General features: G+C 37.6%; 2 protein-coding genes across 4 annotated transcripts in view; both read left to right on the top strand.

Annotated features, from left to right (window-relative positions):
* The window catches only part of LOC306852560 (cGMP-dependent protein kinase 1), a 167,934-nt gene extending 160,218 nt beyond the window's left edge, over window positions 1-7,716 (top strand). For all 3 annotated transcript variants that reach the window (XM_079389483.1, XM_079389484.1, XM_079389485.1), the window contains 9 exons: window positions 1,499-1,595; window positions 3,321-3,460; window positions 3,566-3,655; window positions 3,751-3,892; window positions 4,213-4,376; window positions 4,486-4,608; window positions 4,848-4,910; window positions 5,199-5,265; window positions 5,928-7,716. In XM_079389483.1, the coding sequence (XP_079245609.1) occupies window positions 1,499-1,595; window positions 3,321-3,460; window positions 3,566-3,655; window positions 3,751-3,892; window positions 4,213-4,376; window positions 4,486-4,608; window positions 4,848-4,910; window positions 5,199-5,265; window positions 5,928-6,026 (985 nt within the window). In that variant the 3' untranslated portion in view covers window positions 6,027-7,716. The remainder of the gene's footprint in view (window positions 1-1,498; window positions 1,596-3,320; window positions 3,461-3,565; window positions 3,656-3,750; window positions 3,893-4,212; window positions 4,377-4,485; window positions 4,609-4,847; window positions 4,911-5,198; window positions 5,266-5,927) is intronic.
* Window positions 7,717-10,724: 3,008 nt separating this feature from the next.
* Window positions 10,725-12,437, top strand: LOC306852654 (dickkopf-related protein 1-like). The gene is made up of 4 exons (XM_079389657.1): window positions 10,725-10,989; window positions 11,076-11,220; window positions 11,323-11,463; window positions 11,829-12,437. Exons 1-4 carry the CDS (start codon window positions 10,786-10,788, stop codon window positions 12,074-12,076), a joined length of 738 nt encoding a protein of 245 aa, XP_079245783.1. The 5' UTR covers window positions 10,725-10,785; the 3' UTR covers window positions 12,077-12,437.
* Window positions 12,438-18,525: the final 6,088 nt, after the last annotated feature.

Raw genomic sequence — 18,525 nt, 5'->3', positions numbered from 1 at the left:
GTATCTACCTAAATAAATAAACAGACCTTGAGCGAAAGTAAACTTTAAGTAAAACAGTTTTTAAGTATTACATATTTAAGTATTGTTTATGATTCACATTAAATTATAACAGTCTTTATTCAAGTATGCAGAGTTATTAAAAAATAAATATTAATAAAATCCAAATGTCTGTGTAAATCTCTGCGCCACATTAGTTATACCAAAGCCTGTATTATAAATGAAATCAATCAGTGTCAGATTTTATAGTATGCTAACATATGACTGACAAATTGCTGTAAAATATGTAGCCAGTTTTTATCATTTTAAGGGGTTACAGAAATGCATTTTCCCTGAACAAAGTACAAATTCATCAAAACAATACTTAAGCATAGTAACGAAGTACAATTAATAAAGATGCCTAATTCATGATTTCTCCATCTCATATGATCTCCACAGCTGGCAGCATCTACATCGAATTCTATGTTTCTGTCTAGCTAAATATACATTTATTCCAGTCTTCCAGGTTCTTCCCGGTTCTTCCCGTCAGAAGGCCTAGGTATACTTATTTCCAGGACGAGCTAATTTTGTTATTAAATGTGTTAGTTGATATGTTCATTCTCTCAACACTAAAGTATGTAAATGGTCTCATAATTATGCAGCACCAATGTCCTTCTCAAGTTAAGTTTGAACTTTAAAAAGAGGCGGTGGTGTGAGGGTAGAGCAGGAAAACCTTTTCTGACTAGGAGAACTGTAAGCCAAGTTCACATGCTAAAAATAAAGCTGGATTAGGCAAGGCAGTATTAGTAGAGACTGCAGCTCACACAGGGAACACAGTCAAGCTCAGTTTAAACACAGGGACTGAGAGTTGGTCACAAGGACAACACTAGTCTCACCAGTCAAGCGTACTGTCCCTCAGCGTGCACTCCTGCTGCTGCAAGGACAGAATCTCTTGCTTTGTGGGATTTTTCAGCGAGGACTTTTGCTCGACTTTTAGTGCTGTCTCTGCTGATGACTGTGACAACTTTAGGTATTTCTGCATCCAAACTTTGTATCCAGAGAACCTTTCACCACCCGATATTGATGCAAAGAGACTCCACCAATCTGGATCGATCTGCCCTTCGCCACACTCGATCAGCGCTGCATCCCGAATCTCGAAATGTAACCTGGAAATGGCGCCTTAACTCCACTTTTGAGCAAAGACTGTTGTTATTATTCTGCCATACGTGCTCTTGAGACGAGGACTGTATTGCATATTGCAAGCAAGATATTGCAAGATCGTCTTTGTGATATTGCTAACCGTTTTGAGAATTGTACATTTAACTATTTCACAGTATTTGATTTGGTCAAGCCACAAGGAGTTCAAAATGCGTGAACTACTTCCTATCATCCCAGTAAAGGAGAGAAAAGAGAGGGAGCGAATAAACAGCCTTCCTGCCCCAATTCCTGCTCCAACATTCCCTATTACATATTCTATCCAAACCTCTAAGAAGTTTCCCTTTTTCCACTTCAAAAAATGCAGATACGAGGCAGAGAATGCCTTCTTCTCCAACCTGAAGCTTGTGGACTTCAACATCATCGACACCTTGGGAGTTGGAGGATTTGGAAGAGTTGAGCTGGTAGGATAGGCCACTTCTATATGCATGCATTTTATGTCTTCATGTAAATGAATAAGTAAATTCATCAGCTTCTTCTATAATTAAGCACAAAAAGTGATTGCAGTAAGACAGGGTTGTCCAAACTTGTTCCTGGAGGGCCACTGTCCTGCAGAGTTTAGCTTCAATGCTAATCAAACACAACTGAATCAGCTAATCAAGGTCTTCAGACTCAAAACTTCAGAGCTCCAACCCTAATCAAACACACCTGCCTGTAACGTTCTAGTGATCTTGAAGACATCGATTAGCTTCTTCAGGTGTGTTTGATTAGGGTTGGAGCTAAACTCCAGGACCGTAGTTGCCTATCCCTGGCATATGGAGTCGTTGTTTTATGGCAGTGGTTCTCAAACCTCTCCATGAAGTACCCCCAGCACTGCACATGTTCTATGTCTCCCTATATCTGACACACTCACTTCAGGTCTTGCAGTCTCCAATAATGAGCTGATTAGTCGAATCAGGTGTGATACTGTAGATGAGGGAGACATACAAAATATGCAGGGCTAGGGGTACTCCAGGACAGGTCTGAGAACCACTGCTTTATGGCATTCTGGTGCATGTTATTCAATAACTTCAGTGCTTGAAATGGGCTGTTACGCACCGGTACACAGTACCAGCACTTCTATATTTTAGCATTTAGAGTACCTGCACTTTTTTGTGCATACTGGCACTTCTGAGATGTTGCCGGTACTCAGAGTAAAATCGCCAGGGTCTGGGTGATTAGGCTATATGATCCCATATATGATTAGAAATTATATAGAAACTATGTAAATCACACTACCCAGGCGGGATCACCTCTCATCTCGTCCAATCATGTGAATTAACGCAAGCAGGGTCGGTCTGCTTCATTGTGTGGTGAGCGAGAGCATGTCAGGGGAGGCGCGCGGAGTAGTAAAATAATAATTAATTATTGATTACTAATTTAAATCAGTACTTTATAACGAAAATCATATCTGAAAATGAAAGAAGCAGGCTTTTGCAATCACATCATTTTAAACCGTAAACTCCTGGAAAGTCCAAGGATCCAGTGAACGAATTCAAACAGTAAGCTCAAAACTAAGTAAGCTCAAAGTAAGCTGCTAATGCAGAGAAAACACAGCCGATTTCATCAGAGATTACGGAGAGAATAGATAGATAGATAGATAGATAGATAGATAGATAGATAGATAGATAGATAGATAGATAGATAGATAGATAGATAGATAGATAGATGTTCCAACGTAAACCATTATAGTATGACATTTTCTGCAGGACCATTTATGTCGAAGAAAGATGATGGAAACTTTGACGTAAACAGGAGGGCAGAGATCCGCATTGCGGATCAGATTCTGTTATAAAGGAAAGCCCAACAGTCTGCGAAGAGGATTCCCCTTTCCACTCACCTATTTCTGGCACTGCGGCAGCATAGTAAAAACAAGTGTCCTTTCACCAGGGCTGTGATATATGCCTGTAGTGCTATCTGTTTGCTAGATAGCTAGAGGATCAAATGAACATGCAAGTGCCTTCAGAGACGCAATGTTAAGAATTCCTGCTCACATGATCTATTTTGAGGACCCTTAACACATTAATAGACCATGACTCGAGTGCTATAATAAGGAGCACTGGCTCTTGTTTTTACAGCTAGTTTCCATAGAAAATTAGCTTATTAACACTTTTCAGCGCTCATTTTTTGCATGCCTTTGGTGTCCACAGGTGCAGCTCAAGAGTGAAGAGACCAAAACATTTGCAATGAAGATTCTGAAGAAGCGTCACATCGTGGACACACGGCAACAGGAACACATCCGCTCTGAGAAACAGATCATGCAGGAGGCCCATTCAGACTTCATTGTAAGGTAGGTTCTAAAACCTCCTGAGAGCACCATTGGAGGTCATATCCTAAAAATATCTAGGCAAAAACATATATCGAGGGACAAAATTGTGTGATTGTGTTCCTTCAGGTTGTACAGGACTTTTAAAGACAGTAAATATCTGTACATGTTGATGGAGGCCTGTCTAGGAGGAGAGCTTTGGACCATTCTTAGAGACAGGTAGCCAAATTGTTCTTGTGATGATGGCTGATGATAATCACTCTAAATGATGGAAACCCAGCAAAACGGAAGTGTTTTTCTTTCTTTATTCATAGAGGATCATTTGAAGATTCCACTACTCGGTTTTATACAGCCTGCGTGGTTGAAGCCTTCGCTTACTTGCATTCCAAGGGAATAATTTACCGTGATTTAAAGCCAGAAAATCTCATTCTGGATCACAGAGGATATGCCAAGCTTGTGAGTATACATCTCAAGTGCTTTCTAATACGATATGACACATTCTGAGACTGGTGAATTTTGTTGTTAGTTGATATCAAAGGGTGGGAAATTCCATCTAGACCACATCTGATTGGACAACATTTTGCATACGCCCCTTATTGCAACATGATTCATCGATATTATTGCAACATGATTCATCGATATTTTTGGTCCATTTACCCAAAATGGCCTTTTTTATTGTCAGCTTTGGAATACAATAGTATGTTTAAAGCTAAAAACTTGGACTAAAAGCCACAAAGGTGCAGTTTTGATATGAAGACACTGTTTGTCTCTTGTAGGTAGACTTTGGCTTCGCTAAAAAGATTGGATTTGGGAAGAAAACATGGACTTTCTGTGGAACGCCGGAGTATGTAGCCCCAGAGATCATATTGAATAAAGGCCATGACATCTCAGCAGACTACTGGTCACTGGGAATTCTTATGTATGAACTCTTGACTGGAAGGTAAAACATGTTTTCTCTCATTGGGTTTGACAAGATAAGATAAAAGATTGTGTGTTAGGATTACTCCTCCTTCTAATTTTATAAAATCTAATGTGCATTTCTGGTTCAGCCCACCATTCTCAGGACCGGATCCAATGAAGACATATAATATCATTTTAAGAGGAATCGACATGATAGAATTTCCAAAGAAGATCACCAAAAATGCAGGCAATCTAATTAAAAAACTATGCAGGTGGGTACATTTAAAAAAAGTCTAGAAGTTCAATCTGACATTAATACACATTTAATACATCTAAATTTCAAGTTTTAAATGAACAGAGATGTCCTGCTGTTTTAACCTGTAGCACACATCTATACCTTAAGATAAAAAAAAAAAAAAACCTTAGTTGGATCTAGATATAGGGAAAGCGTTTTTGACAGAATATCAGCACTATAAATTAAGTCTGTATTGAAATATATTGTTTCCCTCAGGGACAATCCGTCTGAGAGGCTAGGAAACTTGAAAAATGGAGTCAAAGATATCCAAAAGCACAAGTGAGTACTGTAATATCCCGGTTCTTTGAGGATTTGGGGAAAAACGGTGGTTATTAAGTCTAGAAAAGTGCTGAAATATTATAATAAAACTTTAAGGAAAAAGTCTTATTATGCTGTGCATGGGGTCCAGATTTGTTTGCCATTTTGTTAACATTTCAGTTCAAAGTATACTTGTTTAAATCTATTAATTCCAAAGATTGAAACTGAACATAAATGAAAATCCCACCCTACCCACCATTTCTATTCTGTTTCTATGAGACAGATGTTAATGATCTTTTTCCATCATAGATGGTTTGAAGGCTTTAACTGGGAAGGCCTGCGCAAAGGAACTCTCACCCCTCCAATTATTCCTGATGTAAGTATAAAACATCTCCAATTTAATTCATAAGTGTGAATTTGAAAATAAGGAGGAGAAAAGAGAGATTTGCATTTCAAATCAATTTAAAATAATTACATTGTTAGTGCTTTTATAGAAAATGACAGGGGAAATAATTACATTATTTGGTGGGGGAAAAAAAAACTAGAACTGTGATTTTTATCAACAGAATCATAAGATGAATAATAAAAATAAACAAAATAATAAATATTGTTATATTTTAATCTAAAATCAAATATTTTACGTATTTAAGAAAAATAATATATTTTGTACAGTATAACTGTGAAATTACAATAATAATATTTATCGATATTAATTTCTTCTTTTTCAAAATTAATTCGCAGCCTTTGCGATTTGATAATTGGTCTAGGCCATATTGCAATTTCAGTTTTATTTTGATTAATTGTGCAACCATATTAGTTGCACAAAAAATGTATTGAAAAATGAATTAAGTTCATTAATTATAAAGAAATATCTATGAATTAAATACTAATTTATATTGGTTGGTATTTTAGACATTGAATAGCGAATAAACATGCAGGCGCACATTATAATTTCTTTACAGTTGTGTTTACAGCATGTACATTAATGCTTAATATCTATCCGTCTAACATCCATTCCTCTGTTCACGCTCCTATTAGGTTGCAAGCCCGACTGACACCAGTAACTTTGACAGCTTTCCTGAGGACAATGAGGACCCTCCCCCAGATGACAATTCCGGCTGGGACACTGATTTCTAAAACTGAACCTTGTAACATGCCCTGCCCTGGAGTGTCCCGTGTGGTTCGTCAGCAAAGAGGAGAATGGAAGACGTCTAGCCCAGCTCTGTGACACCAAGTTGCCTTCGCCCAGACTTCTGTCCTGTGGTGCCACTGGGGGCGTCTAAGCCCCCCGCCGCACCCCACGACTGTCCTAATCAGAAAGACTGGAGTCCATATTCCCAACACGGCCTCAGATATGGACCACCTCGTGCTGTAGCCGATTGTTCATAAATGAGCCCTTCATTTTTTTTTCTTTGCTGTTTTATGTTTGACTGATTGCACAAGCAGTGGTTTCAGGTTTTAAAAACAGAATCATAAGTAGAGACAGTACTATGATTTGGACTGAGTATTGATCATTTTTCTAAGATGAATTTTAGAAAGGAATTTAGTCTGTGGTTACTTTTGATTGCATGGATAGTTGTGTATAAATTTGGCTAATATATTTGGAACAGAAACACACCAGTGTCAAATACTTAAAAAGGTAAAAGGTCCTGTGGTGGAGATTGACAGATTTTAATTGACTGATATGATTCAATTCATTTCCAATTAATCTTTTTTTATGCATACACCTCTTAAAGGAATAGTCCACCCAAAAATGAAAATTCTGTTGGAATCATGTTGTTCCAAACCTGTACGATTTTCTTTCCTCTGCGGAACACAAAATAAAATATTTTGAAAAATTGTATTATATGAAGTCAATGGGAACCGAAACTGCTCTGTTACCAACATTCTTCAAAATATCTTCTTTTGTGTTCCACAGAAAAAAAGAAAGTCATACAGGTTTGGAAGGACGTGAGGGTGAGCAAATGATGACAGGTTTTGCTATTTTATTTTTTTGTGGACTATCCCTTTAAATGTTTTTTTTTTTTTTTTTTTATTAAAGGCTTCTGAATACATTTAGCTTGTATTATGGGAAACTTGAAAGTTTTTCTTTTTTTTTTTAAGACAATGGGAATCCAATCAAATAATGAATTAGACTCAATACAGTTTGTGCTCCACTAGAGGGCAGGCTTTTTACTAAAATATGCACTGTACTTCCCCAGAGGAAGGGCAGTCATCACATCCCTGATAAAAATGTGGGTAAGCTCAGAATTTTGTTTATGAAGTTACATAATCAACTCTATTACTGATACCAGACATACTTTCTGAATATTTTCTCCTGTCATTTTCAACAATCATATTCATGACTACTTGACTCGTTTAAACATTGACGAGAAGACTGCCTGTAGTCTATAGCTTGAACACAAAGTGCTGTGCTGGAAAACCAATTATGTAATCTTATTTATTGTATGACCAGGGGTAATTGTTTATGTATATATACAGTGGTAATATTTTTGTGATTTATTGTCAGAGTAAAACCAGTTCTATTGCCTTTGTGTGTGTGTGTGTGTGTGTGTGGGGGGGGGGGGGGGGGGGGTACATTTTACCTGTATGCTATTTTAGTTCTCTGTTATCTTTATTTTTCAGGATGGTTATTCTGTGCTCACCATATATCTTTTGGCATTATTGAAAGTGCCTTAACACAATGGCATCCATAAATCACCCTGCTTGTTTTGATGCTGCACGACTAGGTCAGACACCTCAAAATATTCTTCTTAATCAGTTGTGGGTTTTTAAAGGTACAAAGATTTATATGCCATTTTCTTACAATAAAAGCATCTTTCAAAGTAATGTCTCTGCACCTGCTGTTTTCATTAAATGTTACATTCATTTTTTTTTTTTTTTTATACCCAGAAGTTCAGAATGTCCTACAAACAAGAGCTGGAGGTGTTAGTAATATCAGCTGGTGATAATGCTCAGTAAACATCTGCCCTCCCTCTTCCCAAAAGATAACACATGAGAAATGGTAGCTTTTCATTGCCAGCACCGTGGCCCATAGACATCAAAAGATGTAAACCCAGGGGGCAGAGAAGCAATCTTTGACCTCCAGTTCACAGCTAAAGCCATCATTCAATGGCATATCTAATAGGTGACTTTAATATATTAAGATTGAAATATTTACCATGGCTAGCAGAGAATACATTAAAATGAACTGCTCAAAAAGCAGTCGTAAAACTATACTCTTCTGAAAACATAACATATGGTCGTTCAGAGATAAATCACCAAGAACAACTCAGAGATTTCCCTTAAGGTAAAAATAGATCTTTTTTTTTTTTTTTTTTGCTATTTATTTATATTTCAAAACCTATTACTACACATTTTGGGGCCAGTTAGTTACAGTAAAGTCCTTATCCAGCGTCAAACATGAAGTCCAACGAAGCATCAACAAAGAAACAAGTTTGTTTTTGGAGAGTCATCAGAGGACATGCATCCCCCTGCTTGGATACTGTCACACCAAAGGAGGACAGCAACTTAAAAATAAACCACGTAGCCTACTTTTGCATTCCATCTGCAGAATGTATAACACGCCATTACCATAAAAGATGAAATTTTAATATCCCGCGCGATCATTTGAAATTTTGAAATTACACAATACAAATAGTGATTTAAGAAATCCTTTTAAATGTTAAGTCACGAGTTTTTATTTGGCGTACAATGATTGCAAGTTCCACAGGACTATTGGCAACGATGGAACTAATTGCTATTTGCATTGTTAGCATTGTTAGTTCCATTGAACTCTACTGGTAACGATGGAACTTGCGATCAGAATATTATAGTTGCTTTTGGGAAATGCACCCCTGAACGATTCATCCACGAATCACTCGTTCTAGCGTTAATTAGCAGTCATCAACTAAAGTGAACATGAAAGATCCCCTATAGTAGCCTAATAAAAACAAAACGTGTGAACAGTTATGGTAAAAAGCTACAAATGTTAGCCTACAAGTAAAACATAATAAAAACATATCATTGCAGTTTATGCACATGAGTTGGTATTACACTTTTTTAGTCAAGTTTAAATGGACTTTGGTAAATAATAGGCTATAGCGCTAAATGCAAACCATAATATGCAGTTTTCACAACATGTAGGCTGCAACGAAATTAACTAAGGCACATTAACCTTGATAATAAAACATAATAATAATAATAAAAATCTTAATAACCAACATGTCCCTGCACAGTAGGCCTATTGGAACACGCTAGAACATGCATGTCACATCAGGATGAGGTAATTACCTTACATCGTAAAAGAATTACTAACTCGATGTTTTGAACTGGTTCTTTGAAAAGACATCTCATCGCAGAACAGAACTTCCATCACTTTTCAAAGCCATTTCACAGGATTACCTGACATGCATTTGCTGAGTACAATGTCTACAAAAAGCCGCTAAGAGCCGAGCAAATGGACTGTTTGCGAAAATGCCATCGCTGTGGAAGTCTGATTAAGACATGGGCTTCAGTCCTGTTTGATCTGAGCTCATCAAAGGCTCCTTTACACACGCTTCATTTTACACCACTGTAGGCTTTGGATGTACAATTAAAACAAAGCCAATAGACAAAGGGATGGGGATGAACTCTGCCAATTCGCGTTTAATGAAGTGTATTGAGCGTTTGTCCTGTGGCCGTCTATTAGAAGTGACCCCTGTCAACAACATCAAAGACACTGATTTGGGCGTTATCCCGGAGTACTGGGCAGAGAGACTCTTTGAAATTAAATCATTTGCGCCATTTATGTTCACCGAAATGTCAAATGATACAATTTAAGAGCAGTCTTTTGAAATTACAATATAAGCCTTTAGCGACTGTAACTTGTCTCAAATCTGTTAGTCATCTATTCAACGGACAAATAAAATGTACGCTATCTTTTGATAAAGATATGAACACATGGGTTTCTCAATGAATGCGGATAATATTACAATTTTAGAAGCGAGATTATATAGCCTAATTATTTTATTCTGTTCTGCTCAAATCTTAATAAGATCAATAGCGTCACATCAGAAGAGCTTCATATTCTTATCTCAGATTGCTAATCACTCACTATTTGTTTAAAAGCGCAGACTGAATGATAATTAATTCGGTAAACTTCTCACTTCTTATTTGCATATTCACTTTGATCTTATGCACTTGTTTAATCAAAGGGCCCCTATCACGGTTATGACTCAACTTCTGCTAAACCTTTACTGCATTTCTAACACGGAATATATACAATATCACTGTGAGACAGAAAAGTGAAGCTATGAAAAATAAATATCTGCATATTCATGTTTAAATGTCCAGTGACTGACATCTGGAAGTGATTTTAATTACTTGATATTCATTTGCTTTTTGGAACAAAAACAACGAAATAATCAGACTTCAACAATAAGAAGCAATATGACTATTACAGTCAAATATACAAATAATAATTATTATTATTATTTTCCAGTTCCAAAATTATATATATATATAAGTAAAGTAAAAAATAAAATAAATAAATGACAATTTTTTTTAAAAGCATACTAAATTGTGTGTATATATATATATATATATATATATATATATACACACACAATTTAGTATGCTTTAAAAAAAAATTCATTTATTTATTTTATTTTTTACTTAGCTGATTTTCCCATCCGATAAGCAATATTACTGTGGCGGCTGTTTGATGGCAGCTCATGAAAACGTGCATACAAACACGGCTCTTGACACAACGCTTTGAAATTTCATCCAGCCCTTTGTTACTCTCAGCGAGGGGCGGGAGCGCAAACAACCCCGCGCGCGTATAAATGAAGCGTCTTGAGCTCATGAGGAACCACAGAAGAGCTCCGCTCACCTCGGGAATACATCCTCCATCCTCCAAGGAATACCAGACCTGACAATGCTGCACATTGCCATGTTCTCCACCGCATGCCTCATTCTTATGGGCTGCATCAAAGCGGCATCCACCGGTTCTGTGGTGCTCAACTCCAACGCTATTAAAGTCGGTTCAGGTGCGGCGAGTCCCGGTCACCCGGTCAGCCCGAGTCCGGAGGAGTCACCTGCGGACAGCGGCAGCCTGAACTTCGCCATCGATACACCGCAGGTAAGAACATAAACGAGCACATGTTATCTCAGACAGCTGCTTTTACTTTGTGGTCGTTAAACTAATAATGTATTTCTAAACTCCAGCAGCCTTTAATCTGCGAGAGTGATGAAGAATGCGGTGGCGACGAGTTCTGCTTCCTGTCTCGCGGTGTCTGTCTCCAGTGCAAGAAGCGCAGGAAGCGCTGCATCCGGGATGCGATGTGCTGCCCTGGCAACCACTGTAGCAACGGTAAGATCAGAGTTATGATACAGACATTTCAGCGTTATATTGCGTAAACAAATAACAGATAGTGTTGACTAACAATTAAATTAAAATGCGTCTTCCTATTAGGAGTTTGCCTTCCAAATGATCCTGACATGATCCACCAGATTGGAATGGAAGAGTTTGTGTCCATCTCCCAAGAAAACTCAACTGTTGTGGTGCCACCAAAAGTTTCAACTCAAGGTTTACCACAAAACCAAATGCTAAAAGGTAAACAATGATTCATATAACCAATGATGTATGTGTAGAATAGCTTCAAATTATTCCATGTAATTTTGACCTATTGTTGCAGCTCAGTTTGTGGGTATTTTTTGAAGCTTTTAATCCTTTGTTGCATCACAAGATATGGACTTTTCAGGAATGTGACTGGTATTAAATATAGTAACTTTGGTTGAGTGTAAGGATCACTGCATGGACAATGTTAGCAATGTAATGAAAAATTTGTCTATAAGACCAGGATTTAAGATCAACTCAGTCTTCATTGTGAAAGCTATGTTGATCTATTAAAATGGTCTCTTGGACTCAGAAAATGTAAGTTGTGCATGGTATTCATGAGTGTTATTTTGTTTTTAAAGGTCTAGAGGGCGAGACCTGCCTGAGATCATCAGATTGTGTGGAGGGACTCTGCTGCGCCCGTCACTTTTGGTCCAAAATCTGCAAGCCTGTCCTAAAACAAGGCCAGGTCTGCACTAAGCACAAGAGGAAGGGCACCCATGGCTTAGAGATATTCCAGCGCTGCGATTGTGCAGAAGGTCTGTCCTGCAAAACACAAAGAGATAGCAACAAGTCATCACGGAGTCTGCACACTTGCCAGAGACACTGAATGAATATTCAAGGAATTTTCTTTCACAAAGCTCCCAGAGAAGCGAAAAACAGACTTGATCAGAGACGACGACAAGCGATTGAGGGGAAGCAGGAATGGGATACTCTGTTTTTCCTCCATTTTCTTGCATTGCAGAGTAGATCAAATTGTTCCTCAACGGAACTTAAATCTTGCAGTAAATTACTGTATTATACTGTAAATAATATAAGGCAGTTGGCACTTAATTCAGATATTTTTCTCAACCCTGAAAGGTGCATCAGTCTTTTGCTAGTCTATCTTAAATATGTATACATCTGGTTTTTACAGTCATATAGAGCTGATTTAAATGTCTATTTTATTGTAAATAAAGGTGATATAAAATATGCTTGCATTAAGTTGTATCTATGCTAAAGGACACAAAGTATGTTAAGTTAGGTGTGGTCAGAGCTGAGGGCTGGGATGCATTCACGTCTAGAAATTTAATTAAGGTATTTAATAAGGTGTGTCTATATTTAATAAGCCATAAGAGACCTTTCCACAATTAAAAAGAGTACTATTCAAAGTCATTGGGTGGCCACTATTTCATAGCATCTGGGAGGCTTTTTTTTTTTTTTTTTTACTTTTTATTACTTTGAAATCACTTTGTGTTATTCCCATTGGGACAAATTTATCAAAGAAAGCAAGGAGATCAAAATTATCAGTAAATGATCTATTATTTAAAAACATGTTTTTTGAGACATACTATACAAAGACTCAAGCAAACCATGAAAGACCACTGTTACAACAATAAAGAAAATAGCAGTCATGTAAACTAACCAGCCTTGAAACAGAGATTAAAAAGCCATGCATGTCTGATTGATCTGATGCTTTCACAAGCATTTATATAGACAGGTCACACTTTACAAACAAGCATCTGTTTGAGGTCTGCTTGTGAATTGTGTCTGTCTCTCTCTTTGAAGGTGAGAGTCTTTAATATGGTCTAGCACCGACTATAGTCGCCTTCTCTTTAAAGTTCAAGGATGCTTACTGATAGTGGCAGTGTTTAATGGCACTGTCTGCTCAGAGCTTCAAGTAAATCATCATGGCACATATATTAGACTTCAAACTATTTATTGGCTTTAAACATGGATAAATGATTACTATTAAGCACTTTTATGTCTCAGTTTAGGTCATTTTAATGGTTCAAACAGAACACAATGCTGCAAAAGAGCAAATGCCCTTCCTCTTAAAACACGCCCTCATTCACAAAGTTCTTTTTTGCGGGTACTGCTTCCTTTTGCATTTCTCCCAGCTGTAATAGGAAACTTTAAGTCTTTTACCTGAGCTGTCAAGAGAGACAAAGCCGTGGGGTAATCATTTCAAAGCACAGGATATACAGTTTGCAATTGTCCCTTTCTCATCTATGTGCCTTGACTGGCATTGGAGAGGCTTTCTCCCAGCTTTTGTCAATACCGTCAACAGCTTGAAGACCACAAACATCTGTGGATGGAATCCCAAGCTGCACAATGGTGCAAAGAAACCCAAACCTCCGCGGTCTGCATACAGTAAAGCACTTAAGTCTTTGATGGCAAAAGAGTTTTGCAACAGGTCAAGGCCAACTTCACTAAGAGGAATCAAGTGTCCAGGCAGAAATAATCTGCAAACATGAGTGTAAAAAGGTGGATTTCCTTCTTTTTTTCAAACTAGGTACAATAAAGCAGCAATACTGGGGCTTCTGAGCATAGCAGTGTGAATGTTTGCAAACTGCCCCTAAATCCTGGTTCACTTTGAAGTTGAGATCAGTCAACACTTCACGGCACATACTATTTTTTAACAAATAGTTAAGTAACTGGGGCTCACACGCAGAGTTACTTAAAAAGAACCCAAACACATTAATGAGAAATGAGCATTTACCCTCAAAAGTATGTGCCGTTGATGGTAGTCTGGCTGTTTTCAATGACATTTGGCGAGATGAATGGGTCAAATGGCTGTATGTGTAATAATATTTGATTGAATTTCTTTTCTCTCTCTCTCTCTAATTAGTCACTTTATTTGATTTACTTGTCTGAAGAATCTAAGTTAAGAAACTTTGAGGAAATAAAAAGTGCAAAAATAAAAAGATATTGCCCTATTAAAATAAAATTATAAAGAGCATTTAAATCAAAATAAGTTATTTTAGGTTATATTTTAAAGCTCTTAGTGTTAATTAACCTTCAACAGGTGGAAGTGAGATGAGAGGATACAGTCAAGGAAACATTTTAAATATTTTCTGTGGCAAAATATGTTTTTCACAGCTCTTTATTATAATGACAGATACCCAACATACATGAATGACATTTGAGTAGTTGTCTTTAATTTGAAGGTTGTGTGTAATTACTAGTATGATCGTACCTACCTACCAACCAGTCACTGTTAGATGTTCGCATCAAAGGGCTGAAAATATTGATGTGGTGATTAAAACAGAAGATCCTGGGATATTATGAAAATAGCCTTATTGAGTAGCATCACCTTTTCAATTCGTGGAAGAATGATTCAGATTGTGAGCTGCTTTATGGTATTGTATTCAATTGCATTTAGCATTTGTGGAATTATATACCCAAGTCTCAGCAATGTGCATAAATACAGAGATGTCTCGTCTGTAGAGGTTTGTGGGTCAATGTTGGCTGTAGAATGGCTTGGAATGACCCTGTGCTGTTTTACTAGCTGACTGACTGCCATGCTTGCAAATTACAGACAGCAAGATCCGACTGTAATGATGGCAGGCGTCACAGATATGAGCTCTTTAAGATGCATGGTTTTCAGCAGCAGACAGCAGCCTGACAGAGTCCAAACACAGAGTTAGAGAGCAGAACGCCACCTTCTCTATGGCTCTGTTTACCTCAAGTCAAAGATTTGGACTTGAAGAGGGCAAGAAACAGTTAGTCAACAACTTGATGAAAATGAGCTTTTTATGATATAGCATTAACAATCATTCTGAATTGTTGCCTTTTATAACTGAGGTTCCAGAGGTCTCTCAAGATGACTAATACACCATATTTAGACTAATACACCATATATAGCATAGATCAGATAACTTGGATTTAGAAGATTTTGATGAGAAATATTCATATTGAGAGCTTTGACTTTTGTTGGATAATTTGAAATCTTGGCAAATCTGAGTGCAGTTTGATACATTGTTGAGATCTGTTATGAAACTTTAGAAGAGGCCTTTTTGAAGTGTTTTACATAACCACAGCTTTGGTTTGGATGCATGACATACAATTAATGCAACACTTAGGTTAGTTAAATGGTGCACGATGTGTTAGTTTTGTAATACATAATCTTCACACCTGTTTATATCATCATTAAACTAAAAGGGCTTGTTATGTCATGGAACGTCTTGTTCCATGCAGCTTTACAAGGTGATTTATTAACATCTTTATTGCTAAGGCCTATCAAAATAATTATCAAAATTACATAATTATTTGTAATGTTTGATGTCTTGTTGAAAAATAATTTTCAATTGTGTTGACAAATGACTGACTGAAAAATGACTGAAACTACAGTATTTTGCAGATGCTGGAATAGTTTTATGAAGTTTTATTGCAAACACCAGTCATGCACCTGTCACCAAAGCACTCTCAGTCACGGAATGGCATTGAAACAAATTAAAAGATACCTATACTTCTCATAATTTTGCAACAATTTTTATGATTACGCCTATTTTTGTGCAATGAATTACTATTGCTCTTCATTTAAAATGTAATTTGGTTTTGGGAGAATTTGATTATTTATAGTGAAATATTTGAGATTATTGGAGCATTTTTCTTTAGGAAAAAATCATAGGATACTTGATATGTCAATACAATATACTTATCAGCCAATGTATTTTTTAATTGTATTACAATCAGTTAAACTTTGGATGTGTAGTTGTGCAATGCTTATTTCCTGTTTTTATCATCTTAAATGCTCACTTAATACGATACATTATGATGTATTTATTTCTTTAATTTTATTATTATTACTACCTTTCTTGACAAAATACACCATACTTCACCCAATACAGTATAGGGTCAGCCCTTCTAATGAACATGTTTGACTACTTTAGTAATTTCTATGAGTACAAATCTTAATGTTTAAGCATATAATGATATTCTAGGGAATTGTGCGCTTCTAATTTTATAGCAACAGTTTGGACAGGGCCCTTTTTCTATTCTCACCTGACAGTGCCGCTGTGTATAAGGCACGGTTCAAAAAGACATGAAAAGACGTCTTCCTCTTTGAGGTTTGTAGGTCACCCAAAGTTGAAGTCAGATAACACTGCAACCCTCAACAGAGGTTTACACAATCGCTTCGGAAAAGAAAGGCATATCTCCTGTCTCCCTCTGAAAAGAGACAATGTCATTCCACAGGAGCGCTCGGACCGCTGATCTTCATCATTAAAGACAATTATGTCACATTCATTTCTCCTCTCCTTGCTCTGAAGGGAAGTAGCAAAAGCCAATTTAATGTTCCTCAATTGTCTCCTTTGTACTGCGTACAGTTTACTGGGCTTAATAGGACAGGCCGCTTCCCTTTGATATTACCTCTTCCTCCGCCAAACCCATAATGCCCCCATTTGTTCAACACAAAAGCCCAACTTAAACTACACAAAGAAGTGGTTACACAGAATCTAATTTGCCTAAGTGATTGCATCCACAAAAAAGGCTTGGATCTTTGATCTCAGTGAGGGGCAAATGTGTTGGCTTTACTCGGTTGCGTGAGGCGCTGACCGAAACAAAGGTGCCCCTAATTCAAGCTATTACCCGCACATTACTAGCTCTGCGTTTGCTCATTTGCACAAGGGTTTAGGGGCAAAGAATACGTGTCAATGGGTGGACTAGAGTCTGTCAAGTTTATCTGTGTCATCCGAGAGGACTAGCGGGCAGCCTTAATTTGGAGGTCTCACTTCAAAAAGAGCGGCTTTGGTCGCTGTCGAAAAGCAAACAATGTTTAGCACCTCAGCGCCTAGTGCTAATGACAAACAAGCTGCTCGGGTCCACATAAAAGAGGGGCATCCTTGGGTCTCCATCAATGACCTTTTCAAATACACTTCCTCCACACACAAAAGAGCCTACCATCCATCTCCTCAGAGGAGCAACCGCGCTCCAACCCAGGCTCATTCACCGGGCCTCACTCTAAATATGAATGCAAGGACGGGGGAAAAGTTTTTCTTCTCAACTACACTTGAAAAAAATACCATAAATAAGTCAAAGAGAAGGGAGGGGTAGGTGTACATTACATGACTTCAAAGACTCTCTCTCTCTCTCTCTTCCCCCATAGAGCCCAGGCAGTGTGCTTATTCATGTGTGCAGACTTGGGGCTACATCACTCAGCATTACCCGAGGGGCACTTAACAGTTTCCTACAAAATAAAAAAAAAAATAAAAAGGGAGGGGGTCCAAACAGATTCTGGAGAACTTGAAACTGACAGAGAGGATATTTCCGAGACGGTACTGGTGACCTCGTGTCACCCCTGTGGGCTATGTCAATTAACCTCCCATTTTACAGTTGGCTGCCTCTTGAGAATATACAGTACACACCAACACAAAGGCTAAGTATCGGCAATTATATCATAAAACAACAGAGTAGCTTCACATAAAAGAAGATAAGCTGCCCGATATTACTTTGGTTGAGTTTTTATATCACGTCATTTCAAGGTGACAGATGACAACATTTTTATTGAGACACACATGAGCGCCTTAAGAGCACGAGAGCTATTTATGGTAACATAATCGGGTTGTCGCTGACATCATACTTTCTCGCGTTACAGATTTTTAGCTGCATGCTATTTCCCAGTATGTTATTTTGTTTTGGCTTTACCCCCACAGGCCCATCGGTACGGGAAAACAATATCAGTGGCTTTTCTCTATAACACTGGTAAACATCTGCATCTTCTCTTCTTACACAGGCATCAAAAGTTTTATTTACTGATTGTGTTAATGCAACAGGAAAGATTATCATCTGTAGGGAAACTGTTTTACAGTTCAATTCACGGTGATTCTCCTGTCCATATCTTGATCTCTGATCCTGTATTGATTATGGCATCTACAGGACTGCCTCTCTTTTCAAAGGAAATGGGCTTGGCTTTCATCCCAAATGCATTTTTTGCTTTAGTCCCATATGAGATTAGATTTTCATATAAGGTTTGATTACACTACATTTAAACATTAGTTATGCTTCCTGAATGCAGTGATGATTTATTTTTAGATTTCCTGTTTTCATTTTAATTTTTTGTCTTGTGTGTTTTTGTCATTTTTTATTATGGATTTTCTACACATTATCTATATATTTTGTTCATTCATTCATTCGTTCATTCATTCATTCATTCACTGAAGGCCTGCAGCACGACAGGCCGTGGTATAGAAGAGGGGATCTAGGAAATAACCCGCTCGAGGGTAGATAAACGCTTTGGCCAGACCAGGGGCAAAGACGAGATAAGAAGGGGCCATGAAGGGCCTGCAAATCCCCACT

This window comes from Barbus barbus (genome assembly GCF_936440315.1).
Source record: "Barbus barbus genome assembly, chromosome: 32".
Lineage (NCBI taxonomy): Eukaryota > Metazoa > Chordata > Actinopteri > Cypriniformes > Cyprinidae > Barbus > Barbus barbus.
The sequence above is the reverse complement of the archived record's forward strand: the minus strand, read 5'-3'. Positions and strand labels throughout refer to the sequence as shown.